General features: G+C 40.5%; 1 protein-coding gene across 1 annotated transcript in view; it reads right to left on the bottom strand.

Annotated features, from left to right (window-relative positions):
* MTMR3 (myotubularin related protein 3) overlaps positions 1-14,118 on the bottom strand; it is a 144,781-nt gene that overhangs the window by 34,784 nt on the left and 95,879 nt on the right. Inside the window, 4 exon segments of the mRNA XM_007461183.1 lie at positions 1-2; positions 4-36; positions 8,754-8,870; positions 9,299-9,388. The exon segment at positions 1-2 is cut by the window's left edge and continues 57 nt beyond it. Coding sequence (XP_007461245.1) covers positions 1-2; positions 4-36; positions 8,754-8,870; positions 9,299-9,388 — 242 coding nt within the window.

Here is a 14,118-nt window from a genome sequence, read left to right as displayed (position 1 = left end):
TCGGCATTCAACACTTTCTATAAGCTGTAATGGAACCTGCAATTAAAAAAAGATGAAGTTCCCTTAGTCAAAAAGGTATTGACCCTGCAGTTCTTCAGTGTGTCCAACAAGAGTGATTAGAAAGTTCTGCAGGAAAAAGAAGCACAGAACTGCATATCCATCTAAATCAATAGCACTCAAGTGATTTCCTGGGTGATTTAGGGTTTCCTTTTCTCAATCTCTAATCAGTACCCTCAAGTCACGTCATAGCACAAAGCTAACAAATAAAGAGGAGGCACCACATCTGGAAGAACAGGGAAATACGCCATCTTTCTGGCAACAAACTTTCAAACTCACCTCTAAAAGTACTACTTTACAAGGTTAGAGCTTGCTGTGATTTGTGATGACACAGAAGCTAAAGGGAACCAGAACAGTTATCCTGTCTTGTTGACAGAAAAGAGCTGCAGATCAAGAGGCTACTGGGACTACACTTGTCACTTGCCCCAAATGACAAGGTGGGCTTGTGGCTTTGTGTCAGCAAAGGAGAATCTTGAAAAAGACTGGAGGTCTGAACTGCCTGCAGGTTGCACAAAAAAGACAAGAGAGTAGACAGAGCTGCGGGTCAGGCTCTCTGCTCAGTAGACTAGGTAACGAGGAGAAGGGAGCAGGTCTCACAGTGGCCTAATTAGCTAGGTCTGATTTGCTTCAAAAGACAAGCTGAGGGGACTTCCCTGGTGGCACAGTGGTTAAGAATCCGCCTGCCAATGCAGGGGACACAGGTTCAAGCCCTGGTCCAGGAAGATCCCACATGCCACAGAGCAACTAAGCCCATGCACCACAACTACTGAGCCTGCACTCTAGAGCCCATGAGCCACAACTACTGAACCAGTGTGCCACAACTACTGAAGCCCGTGCGCCTAGAGACCATGCTCTGCAACAAGAGAAGTCACCGCAATGAGAAGCCCACGCACTGCAACGAAGAGTAGCCCCCACTCTCCACGACTTGAGAAAAGAAAGCCCACATGCAGCGACAAAGACCCAATGCAGCCAAAAAAAAAAGACAAGCTGAGGAGCCCTGTTTGCCAAGTGGGGCTCAAGGTATGAGTAAGCTGGGATGGTTCTTTCCCTGCCAATCCGGTCAGCAGACTACTGAACACAGGATAAGTATGACAGTGGAGAGGGATCAAAGAAGGCAGGCAGACAGGAGGGAAAGCATCTGAACAGGGTGACAAATCCTTAAGCGGTTGTTAGAATCCTCCCTCTGTCCCTCATCTTATCCTGATTCAACCCCTGGCTTCAAAAAACAATTTCCAAAACTTCTAAAGAGAGCCTGGTAAAAATAATAGTAGATACTCTCACTCATTCGAAAAGGGTCTTTTTACACTGTATCAAGCCCAACCAAAATGTGGCTCTGGGAGTTGCAAGGAGCATTCCAACAATTCATGTCTTGCATGAGAAGGAGGCAGTCTCTTCCAACAGACAGAAACGAGAGAGTGCTGCCTGCACAGGGTGGCCCTCCTGTTAGCTGAACCAGTTTCAGAAACAGGCTTCTGGCAAACGCTGGCCCACCATGCAGTTGCCAGAGTCAGCTGAGAACTCTCAGAACAAGGATGTGGAGATCAAAAAGAAGCCCAATGCCGGACATCTTAAACAAATAAAGAAACAAACTGGGGCAGGGATTAAAAAGGGGAAGAAAGCAAAATAATATTACTCAGGTAATGGTTGGGAGTTCTACCTCAGGACTAGGGCCTTCTTTTTTTTTTTTTTGCAGTACGCAGGCCTCTCACTGTTGTGGCCTCTCCCGTTGCGGAGCACAGGCTCCGGCTGCGCAGGCTCAGCGGCCATGGCTCACGGGCCCAGCCGCTCCGCGGCATGTGGAATCCTCCCGGACCGGGGCACGAACCCGTGTCCCCTGCATTGGCAGGCGTACTCTCAACCACTGCGCCACCAGGGAGGCCCGAGCCTTCCTGATTAATCAATAAAATTCCCTTACACTTATAATAGGACCAGAAGTAAGAGGAAGACTAAGAATTCTTCCCTGTGTTCTGAGAAAAAGAAGGAGCTTTGGCCCTCTGTTTTTGTTTAAGTCCTTAACCCCAAGGTGCTGTGAGAAACTGGAGTTGATGCAGCTAAAAATTCTTTCAAGACCTGTACACCTAAGAAGGAAAAAAAAAACCAACAATGTATCAGTGGGGATAAATTGTGAAGAAGTAATAGGAGATTAAGAGATCAGAAGAGAACACTGATTTGTTCTCAGGCCAGTCCTCTGGGTATCCTATAACAGACTCACGTTGGGCTTCTTTGTTTTAAACCTACAACCCCCTTCTCCCTCCCCCCCCCCACAAAACAAACAAACAAACAAAAAAGAGCTGCCAGACTGGCAATTAAGAGGCCTGAGTTCTTATCTCAATTTTCTAAAATTTTACCAGCCAAAATTATGCATGCTTCCTGACTTCCTTGGACAACCTTCCAACCTTCCTACATGACACAAGCCTTTGCTTTCTCAGCCTCAGATGGTCACAACTTAGGAAGTCCCAGGAACAGGGAATGGGAAGAGTCTGGGGTAGAGTGAGAGTGAGCTTTACAAATCCACCTGCTCTCTCAGCAGTCACCCGCATCCCAGATCCCCTTCTATCACCTTTCCTTATAGCTAGAAAACCTGAAAACCAACTATCGCTATTAGCAGCTGCTGGAGGGAGTGGACCAGTCTGTGCTATTTTGCTACAAAGAACAGGTAAGTTTACATCCCTACTATTGGACTAGAGCCCAAGAGCCTATGTCCAGACTTCCAAAATACAAATATGCAACACCTCAGAGCATGCAAAACACATGCTACCTAAATGCTTTCAATATACAAATTTTCATGTATTTTAACACTGCAAATTTAAGGAATAAGGATAAAAATGTTGGTTGCTAGTATACAGATACTAGCAAGTCACCAGAAACAACCATGTGTACTCAAGTCATAGACACAGAAAACAGATTTTAATAATCATGCAGATTGTCACATGCAAGGAAGTTTAATATGCAGCAAGAACAAGGACCTAAAAGGGAAATACGTGATTTTATATCAAATGAGTATCTCCCTTTTTTCTTCCCCTTTCACCTCAATGTCACTCTTCAATGCACCCCTGCCCCCAGACTGCCTCCTCTTCTAAAAAGCCCGAGATAGGCTTCTTTTCCTCTTCATACATCCAACCAAAACATAAGGTTCTCTACTTTTTTAAAGGCAAGTCCACTAATTTAGGTTTCTCAACTTTCATCACATATTAGGAGGATCTCTTACCATTTCTGTAACTAGACATACCCAATATTCAACCTCATAACAAAGAATTACAGACACAAGAGCCAGACCATTTTATAGCCCAGGAAGGTTAAGCCACTACACTAAAGCTAGTGGCAAATCAGGACAAGAATCCATGGCTGTCCTGTAGCTCAGGGTCCTTCCATTACATATGGTACTCCTTTCTTTCTTCCTCTAAGATGCCCTTCCCTTCTGTGTGAGCTCTACTTTAGTTTTTCTTTCACAATTAAGTACTAGCCTCTTTACCAGGGATCTTCAAGAGGAAAACAGAATGTAAACCAAGATTCCTTAGAGGCAATTCAAAGAAATCTAAAGTCACATTCAAATCCTCTCTTATCCACTGATTCAGTGTTTTGTAGCAACTCATTTTCTTTTTGCTCCTTTCTCCTCTGCCTTCTACCTGCCAGGCAATTCTATCTCCCATTACAGTGCTTTTCCTCTTATAAAACCCACCAAACTCATGCTCAAAATACATCAAACACACTCAGTGCTGTTAATCAATTCCTCAAAAGGTCAAAGTTATATCATGTACACCAAAACTCATAAGAGCATCAATCCAAAAAAGCAGAAGAGCGGCAGTTAAAAAATTTAATAGACATGCACAAGTATAAAAGACCCACAGTACTGTCTCATTCCAGAGGGAATTTTATATCATATCCTACTATATTTACCATAATTCATTCTGGGTGGGTGGGGGTGTGTGTGTGAATTATTTTTTAAGCACCAGAATTTAAAAGTGGGATAATGTATACCTTTTAAAAACAAATGCCCTTTTTATACCATGAATGGGAAGTACTAATCTTGCATACACATGTGAGGTAAAACTGGCAATAGCAGAGTAAAAAATAATGTAATGAGTCTCAACCTAAAATCTGTAACACACTGGAATATCTGGGCTCTAACTCTTATGACTTAAAAACCAGTCAGAGGGAGCTTCCCTGGTGGTGTAGTGGTTGAGAGTCCGCCCACTGATGCAGGGGACATGGGTTCGTGCCCCGGTCCGGGAAGACCCACATGCCGTGGAGCACAATTAAGTACTAGCCTCTTTACCAGGGATCTTCAAGAGGAAAACAGAATGTAAACCAAGATTCCTTAGAGGCAATTCAAAGAAATCTAAAGTCACATTCAAATCCTCTCTTATCCACTGATTCAGTGTTTTGTAGCAACTCATTTTCTTTTTGCTCCTTTCTCCTCTGCCTTCTACCTGCCAGGCAATTCTATCTCCCATTACAGTGCTTTTCCTCTTATAAAACCCACCAAACTCATGCTCAAAATACATCAAACACACTCAGTGCTGTTAATCAATTCCTCAAAAGGTCAAAGTTATATCATGTACACCAAAACTCATAAGAGCATCAATCCAAAAAAGCAGAAGAGCGGCAGTTAAAAAATTTAATAGACATGCACAAGTATAAAAGACCCACAGTACTGTCTCATTCCAGAGGGAATTTTATATCATATCCTACTATATTTACCATAATTCATTCTGGGTGGGTGGGGGTGTGTGTGTGAATTATTTTTTAAGCACCAGAATTTAAAAGTGGGATAATGTATACCTTTTAAAAACAAATGCCCTTTTTATACCATGAATGGGAAGTACTAATCTTGCATACACATGTGAGGTAAAACTGGCAATAGCAGAGTAAAAAATAATGTAATGAGTCTCAACCTAAAATCTGTAACACACTGGAATATCTGGGCTCTAACTCTTATGACTTAAAAACCAGTCAGAGGGAGCTTCCCTGGTGGTGTAGTGGTTGAGAGTCCGCCCACTGATGCAGGGGACATGGGTTCGTGCCCCGGTCCGGGAAGATCCCACATGCCGCGGAGCTGCTGGGCCCGTGAGCCATGGCGACTGAGCCTGCGCGTCTGGAGCCTGTGCTCCGCAACGGAAGAGGACACAACAATGAGAAGCCCGGGGCAAAAAAAAAAAAAAAAAAAAAAAAAAAACTGTCAGAGGAAGAAGACTGTCACAGGTTAAAGACCCAAACTCTTTATTGCTCACCTGTGGTATTTACAAGATACTCTTCCAGCACTGGTTTCAGAAGCTCTTCTGATTTATGAATGCTAAGGCCAAAGTGCATTGTTAACAATAACCTCCTTTTGATACTTGGGGAATGAAGATTTTTGATGTTACAATAGTTAGGCAATGGAAAGAATCTAGGAAAATGCTAAGGAAAGTGTTTCCTAGTATACTTCCAGCTTGTTCCTAAGAAGCATTAACAGAGCAGTCTGGAAATGGAGTTTTAATGTCCTTTTAAATACTCACATTGACTTTACAAATTATTTCTGGTTGAAATTCAGTTTACATTTTTTGAAGGTCACAATCCCACCCACTTATGTTTAAACTGTGTGGCTTTATCCCCACCCCACAAATTGTCCTCATATAGGAAACCACTAGAACTTTGTCTAATATGAGGGAAGGGACTCATGCAGAGATGACACACTTTGCTGATTTGCAAGGTGAGCATCTGACACTCAAAACCAGTTTGTTCCAAGCACAGGTGCAACAACCGCCTAGAATTCTCATGCTACTTACTGGGATTGCAGAAGCAGCAGACTGAGAGGCGGTCTATTGAATTACACAACAAGAATTGTTTAAAAATTTCATGAACTCCACTTGAACACTTACTTGTTTATAAATTAGTTGAGCAAATTACCTGTACATATGTAAAAATACAGTTTGGGAAAAGCACAGAATAGGAGCAATTCATACCTTAAATGCTACAACTGAACTGTACTAGAGGTTCTTTACCCTAGAAACTGGAAACTTGATATCCAGTGAATGTGTGTGCATTAAAGTAATGATGTATCTCAGCGCTGCTGTGAAATTAACAGAGAATATATGATTATCAGGTAGCTATTTAAAGCATGACAGTAAGTCATTCTCTAAAGTGCTAAATGTGCTGATTCAAAAGCATACAAAATGATGTGTGTTGATTTACAAAATGATGCAAACTGGAGCATGCCACAATATATACTGGCACATCTGGGTGATGGTAGATTTATGTTTGATTTAGATATAATAACCTTTAAAGGGGGGGGGTCTCTTAATCTCACAGATTTTACTGAAATACTCATCTGCTGAGGGAAGACCCAGTGTAGGAGGAGCTATTGTTTCCTGGAGTAACCACAGGTTTTAGGAACCTTAGCACTAACTGCGATGTGATTAACGTACTTGTATGAAGAAGTCCTAGTCGCTCTCAACCTGAAATGTTTAAAGTCACTGCAACGCCAAAATACTTTTGCACAATTTTTCTGTGCAAAACCATTAACTTGGGCTTTTTAAAACGTGACATGCAGGCTCTATGCCTTAGAGGGTTATAATGCTAAATGGAAAGCACTTTTAGGTGAAGAAATGAGTCAAAAGTTAAGAACAGGGGTAAGTTTTCTTAAGCACTGTACCTCAATCACAGTGGGGGACCAACAATTCCAGTAAACGACCTACTCATACAGCTACTGTTAAGAGACAAGATGACACAGGCATATTTACACAGAAGTATGTTTTAAAATGAACTTTAAACCCAAAGGGGGTTTAAAAATGGTCTAATTCAGATCCCTATTAACTTCAATTCACTTTAGTATTTACTGAATACCATGGCACCAGTAAACATGCTGGATTCTGAAGATACAAAGATGAATAAACAAAAAATTACAGCATATCTGGTAAATGTTGTAAAGGTATGTTCAAGATACAGAAAAAGCCAGAAGAGAAGGTAATAAACTGTCAGGGAGGGAACTAAGATTGAGAAAGGCTTCACAGAAGAATTTATCACCTGAACTGGGTTTTAACAGATGAAGAGAAGTTCCCTGGGTAGGAGAAAAGAGAACTCAGAGGTGTAAAGTATGTCTGAGATTCCAAGGAGGGTGGTTTTACCAATACAAAGGGAAGAAGGGGGAAAAGAGGGATACAGAAAAGCTGTCAGGGACCAAGGATCATACCATGCTAAGTAACTTCATCTTAGAAGTAGTTAAGAAACACTGAAGGGCTTCAGGCTGGTGAATGACATGATCAAATCATGCTTTCTCTCCAATAGACCATATTCCCAAATAGATCTAAAAATAGTCTCTGAAATACTTCGCCATAAACCAAAAAGCTGAGAGACAGAGGACTGTATGGAAAAATGCAATGATATGAAACTAAAGTATCTCCACATGCAATTTAATTACAATTTCATCAATTCTAGACATTTAAACACAGTTTAAACACAAAATTAAATTGGGCAATTCTACTAATTATTACTGTCATTATTTCCACAGTAGCTGGTAGGAAACGTCTGGTTGCTGGAATGTTATAGGAGATTCAATCCTGTCCCCTCCTATCATGGCCACCCAATTCCAAATGGGCCCTTCTGAATACAGTGCTATATGGTAAGAAAGCACAACATGCCTCTTTCCTTGATGAATCCAGTGTGTATTTTTAGCTGATAGGGAGAAAACTAACATAACAGATATGATCATAGCCCAAATCTAGAAACCAGAAGGAATTCAGGCCACAATGATTCCTGGATGTAAATGCTTAACTACAAAGAATAATAATAAATACTAAAATAATAAATGCCAACCACAAAGAAAATATCAGCCATTTGAGTCTTAACAAGGGAAAAATATGATGAAGGAATTGGGTAACTTCTGGATGGCTGAGTAAACTTTTTCTAAGAATCCCAAAATGAAGCCCAAAACACACAATCTGAATGAAACTACAGTCCTGAGCTTTTACAAGATGTCATAATACACTTCTCTGTGCTAGAACCAAAGTGCAAAAAGCCACAATACGGTCCAGTGAGGAAGGAAGAAGGCATTCATTTGGTTGAAATACATGAACCTTCACATTTTTGTGGTGAAAGGCACGTTTATTGAAAACTATTAATGATGGCAAGTGTGCTGGAAGAACCAGTTCACTGAGAATACCCTCATAATTGAAAAGGGTAAATGCACTTGAAAACTGAAAGCCTTCCTTCTCTTCAGCAATATATAGTCCATTATGCAGATACACATTGTACTTGACATTTATACTTAATAACACTAAGGAGCCATTAGAATAACTTCATCCTGTAACAGAAGTCTGCACTGAGCTCAAAGTACAACTCAACATTTGACATTAAGGTCCAGGAAATTCTCTCAACTGAGGCAGTCAGCAACTACTAAAAATTGAGGAATAAAAGCCTACACAGCCTTTGCACCCTTACAAAGCTTAATGGTACATTATCTACTGCAATTCATGCAGTGTTAGTAGACAATGGACACCCTAGCTGACAACTACATGTATCATTTTAAATCAAGCACAAGAGTTGCTTGCTAACCTAGTATCCCTGAGTGCTTAAATTAAGTGAGAGAAAAGCAGAGAACACAAGGTTTTCAAACCAAACCCCATATAACACTCCTCTCTTTGAGAACATTAACAAGTTTTTTTATTGAATACTTCCTTTCTCCATCTACTTTAGTGGGAGAACAGCTGAGAAACACTTACGTTAACCAGAGACTCCTTGAACTTGATGTGAAGTCTGTAATTAGAAAGGGCAATGATGGCATCCTCAGCACGGCCCACATACTCTGTGCTTTCTCCATGAAGTTCAAGGAAAGGAACCTTCAAATTGGAAGAAGAAACCCTTCAGAGTTTTGAAGCAGTAAAGCAAAGTGTTCAAACACAGGTCAGGTGAATGGATGATAAACACTGTCACTCAAAAACAGTACATAAATGGGTAAGGGACCTAAAGAGAATGGGTTTACACCCACAAGATTCAAGATTCATAAAACCTAGTTATTCATATTCTAGACTACAGAAGGAATGACACAGAGATGATCATCTCAGTGAATTCTCAGGAAAAAAAGTCTTTCTAAAAGGAGAGATGTTTTCCAGCTTATATTTCTATTATGTGTATGGCTCAGGAAAAAATATATTTTTCTAATACATATTTTCCTATATATAGTACATTATTTGAATCCATTAGCTCTGCTACATTGTTACTATGATGCTTAATACTTATTTCACAATCAAAAGTGGCCTGAAATTACCTGAAGATTCTCATCCTCCCGGATCAGCTGCTTCCTGGGAAAGATCTGATTGGCCTGGATGCACTCAAGGCTGTGCCGAGTCTCTTCATCCTGGAAAAACCCAAATGTTTAAATAATTTCAAAGCTCCTACTCATCCATACTGGGTTTTTCTGCCATGTCTAGGAGCATAATAACAGTGAGAGTCCAGTGACCAAGGTGGACTGGCAGAAAGCTCAATGAAAATATATTCACCCCCAAGAGCGTTCCATCTAATACATTAGGCGCCTTTAGATGGGGAACACACCAATGCCAAAAAAAAAGTGAAAGTAGTTAAGAACATTTCTATTAAGCACTAATAAGTTCTTAGTATATTACTTTTAAGAGAAACCAAGATACAGTGGCTTTTTTCTCTTAAGTTATAACCTTCAATTCTTATTTTTGAAAGATACATTCTGCATTATATAAAAATGAAATGATGTGACTCACGTCTGGAATTTGCTTCAAAATAATTGGAGAGGGAAGGGAATGGGGCATAAATGAAACAGAACTGTCCATGAGGGATAATTCATGCAACTTTTAAGTGAGAGTTCACTATACCACTGTGTCTACTTTGGTTATATGTGAACTTTCCATAACAGAAAGTTTTTTTCTTTTTAATGTAAACTTAAGTGAATTCTCAAACTGAAAACATGTGTGAACCACTACGCCTAGCATAATCTGCTTTATATTACAAATTAGATATATTTCTATTAAGGCAATTTCAAAGAAACAATAAATTATAATCTAAATGGCACGTGAATTGAACTAATTATAATTTATATTAAAAAGTAGCCTTCTACATTATGAATTTTTATGGTATAGGAAGACCAGGGGGAAAAAGCAATCTGTTGGAAAGTCTGACTTTAAATTATAATGGAATCTGTTTACACAGCAAATTTCATATAAGCAAAACCATATCATGTTAAACTGACAGCACCAGTAAGAAGTACAACCACTAGTTAGTGGACATTTCCACACATGCTACTTATCACACTTCTAACAATTTTTTAATCTCAAAGAAAGAAAAATCCTATCTATAAACAAACAATACTCAAGGTTTTTTGTTTGTTTTTGTCTGCGTTGCTGCATGCGGGCTTTCCCTCTAGTTGCGGAGAGTGGGGGCTACTCTTTGTTGCGGTGCATGGGCTTCTCATTGTGGGGGCTTCTCCTGTTGTGGAGCACGGGCTCTAGGCGCATGGGCTTCAGTAGTCATGGCACCCGGGCTCAGTAGTTGTGGCTCATGGGCTCTAGAGCACAGGCTCAGCAGTTGTGACACACAGGCTTAAGTGCTCCACAGCATGTGGGATCTTCCTGGACCAGGGATCGAACCCGTATCCCCTGCACTGGCGGGCGGATTTTTAACCACTGCTCCACCAGGGAAGTCCCCAAGGGTGATTTTTTAAAGAAATTTTATCACGAAATATGTCGACATTTGGAAGATCTGCTTTACTCATTATTTTCTCATTCCTCATTATTTTCAAAATGACCTATTCTTTTTTTTTTTTTCTTTTTGCGGTACGCGGGCCTCTCACTGTTGTGGCCTCTCCCGTTGCGGAGCACAGGCTCCAGACGTGCAGGCTCAGCGGCCATGGCTCACGGGCCCAGCCGCTCCACAGCATGTGGGATCTTCCCGGACCGGAGCACGAACCCGTGTCCCCCACATTGGCAGGCGGACTCTCAACCACTGCGCCAACAGGGAAGCCCCTAAATGACCTATTCTTGATGTTACAAAATTATGCACGGATAAAAGATTAATTTAAAGTGCAAGACAGACCTATGGTTTTAACATAATACAAAAAGTTCGCTGATATGGCTTCAGATTCCACACTGAAACTAACCTTCAAAGAACTGATACTCGTCGGGGCTTCCCTGGTGGAGCAGTAGTTAAGAATTTGCCTGCCAAGGCAGGGGACATGGGTTTAAGCCCTGGTCCAGGAAGATCCCACATGCCATGGAGCAACTAAGCCCATAGGCCACAACTACTGAGCCTGCGCTCTAGAGCCAGCAAGCCACAGCTACTGAAGCCCGCATGCCTAGAGCCGGTGCTCTGCAACAAGAGAAGCCACCGCGATGAGAAGCCCACGCACTGCAACGAAGAGTAGCCCCCGCTCACCACAACTAGAGAAAGCCCGTGCACAGCAAAGACCCAAAGCAGCCAAAAATAAATAAATAAATAAATTTATTAAAAAGAACTGACACTTGTCAAGTTTTGATGTAGTATAATAGAAGAATACACACAACTACCTGGAAAAACTATTAAAATACTCTTCCCTTTTCTAACTATGAATCTCTGTGAGGCTGGATTTACTTATTTAAAAAAAACATACTGTAACAAATTGGATGTAGAAGTAGGTATGAGAATCCAGCTGTCATCTATTAAGCCAAACATTTAAAAAAAAACTGTAAAGGGCTTCCCTTGGTGGCGCAGTGGTTGAGAGTCCACCTGCCGATGCAAGGGACATGGGTTCGTGCCCCAGTCTGGGAAGATCCCACGTGCCGCGGAGCGGCCGGGCCCGTGAGCCGTGGCTACTGAGCCTGTGCGTCCAGAGCCTGTTCTCCGCAACGGGAGAGGCCACAGCAGTGAGAGGCCCGCGTACCGAAAAAAAACAAAAAAAAACCAAAAACTGTAAAAATCAATGCTACTCTTCTATATTAATTATTGTCGGATAAGGAAAAAGTTAATTTTCATAAAAAATGTTATGGTAACATTTAACTGGTTGTTATTTTTAAATGAATTAATGAACATTTTAAAGATTTCTCAGCTTTAACTTTTTAAAAATAAATTTATTATTTATTTATTGTTTAATAAATTTGTTTTTTTTCCTTGGCTGTGTTGGGTCTTTGTTGCTGCGCGCAGGCTTTCTCTAGTTGCGGCAAGCGGGGGCTACTCTTCGTTGCGGTGTGCGGCCTCTCATTGTCGTGGCTTCTCTTGTTGCAGAGCACAGGCTCTAGGTGCACAGGCTTCAGTAGTTGTGGCACGTGGGCTCAACAGTTGTGGCTCACGGGCTCTAGAGCACAGGCTCAGTAGTTGTGGTGCACGGGCTTAGTTGCTCTGTGACATGTGGGATCTTCCCGGGCCAGGGATCGAACCCGCGTCCCCTGCATTGGCAGGCGGATTCTTAACCTCTGTGCCAGCAAGGAAGCCCAACTTTTAACTTCTAAGATAGTAAATACAGACAGACACACCCTACATAAACAAAAGCTCTTTGGGGCCCTCAATAAGTCAAGAATGTAAAAAGAGGTCCTCAGACCAAAGACTTTGAGAATTGCTGCTCTACTATAATCCACTACTAACCACATTCGTCCTTCAGTATCTGAGGGGGATAGGTTCCAGGACACACAGCCCTCCCATGGATATTCAAAGCCCTTATATAAAAAAGGTATACAGTATTTGCATATAACCTATGCTCATCCTCCAGTATACTTTAAATCACCTCTAGATTACTTATAAAACCTAATATAAAGTAAATGCTATGTAAATAGTTGCTGGTGCACAGCACATTCAGGTGTTGCTTTTTGGAACTTTCTGTAATTTTCCCCGATTAATCGGGGAATCCATGGATGTGGTACCACTGACTGTACCAATTAAAGCTGTTTAATCTGCAGTCAGGCTTTCTATAAAACCAGTCACCTAGTGATGAAACGAACAGCCATACAGAGACTTCAACAACACTCACTCACTCAGCTACTACCCATAAAACCGTATCTTCGCTACTCTGACTGGGCCCATTCCAACCCCTCTAAGGGGCCATTTTATCTTGAGGCACAGGTTTTATCTTGAGGTACAAACTTCTACAAAGTTTGATACTTAAAATGTATAAAGAAATTAGCGGCTTCAAATTCTAAAAATAAAACTGTAACAACTTTATAAATGGTTCATAAAATGCTACCAAAAATATAAAACTTGTTATATACTTAGCAGTCCTAGGGAAGTGACACTGCTAAGTATTCACCATGACTGTCAAGAAATCATAGCTGATAATCAAATAATTTCTAAAGCAAAAGTATAAAAATCTATTCAGTTATTTATAGCAATAAATAAATAAAAGTTTAATGAAGTTGGTGTGTTTTAGTAAGGTTGATATGACATGGCTCGGAGCCTCAAGAAATATAATTACCTAGGGTGTATGAAGAATGACTCCACTTCTATAAACACCAAAATAACTTGTTATATGAAGAGTTTTGTGTCAATCTGTTCCATTTTATTCCTTTCTACTTACTTCCTCTGAGGTCAATGATTGGGTGAAGGAATAAGGGACATAGGGGACATATTTGAAAGGAACATATTTGAAAGGAACATATTTGAAAGGAACATATTTGAAAGGAACATAAGGGACATATTTGAAAGGAACTCAATTTTTCTATAAATGTTACCTTTTTTTCTTTTAACCAATTCTATTTCCATTCTTAAGATGTAGTTCTTGACTTAAAGAACACTGAGTATTTACACTCAGCACTAAAGAGAAAAGATATGAAAAAACTTGAATTTAGGAAGTTTTTCTCATAAACCAATAGGGGATAGGCAGGAAAAGCTGTAAAATATGGGGGGGGCTTTTAAAAATTATTACATTAAAGTACACTGTAAACATGCTTTCTCAGCATCACATTAACTTTTTAAACTCACCTAAATATATAAGGCCTAAACTTTTATTCTCTTCAAGATCATCTGACACATCATTAATTCTTTAAGTGATTCCTGGACTAGATTTTTACTGACCTCTAAATAGCATAGAACTGAAATAATATAGCAGGCTTAAAAAACATCAACAACAAAAAAACTAGAGAAGCCATTTATCAATTC

This window comes from Lipotes vexillifer, unplaced genomic scaffold (assembly GCF_000442215.2).
Source record: "Lipotes vexillifer unplaced genomic scaffold, Lipotes_vexillifer_v1.1 scaffold691, whole genome shotgun sequence".
Lineage (NCBI taxonomy): Eukaryota > Metazoa > Chordata > Mammalia > Artiodactyla > Lipotidae > Lipotes > Lipotes vexillifer.
The sequence above is the reverse complement of the archived record's forward strand: the minus strand, read 5'-3'. Positions and strand labels throughout refer to the sequence as shown.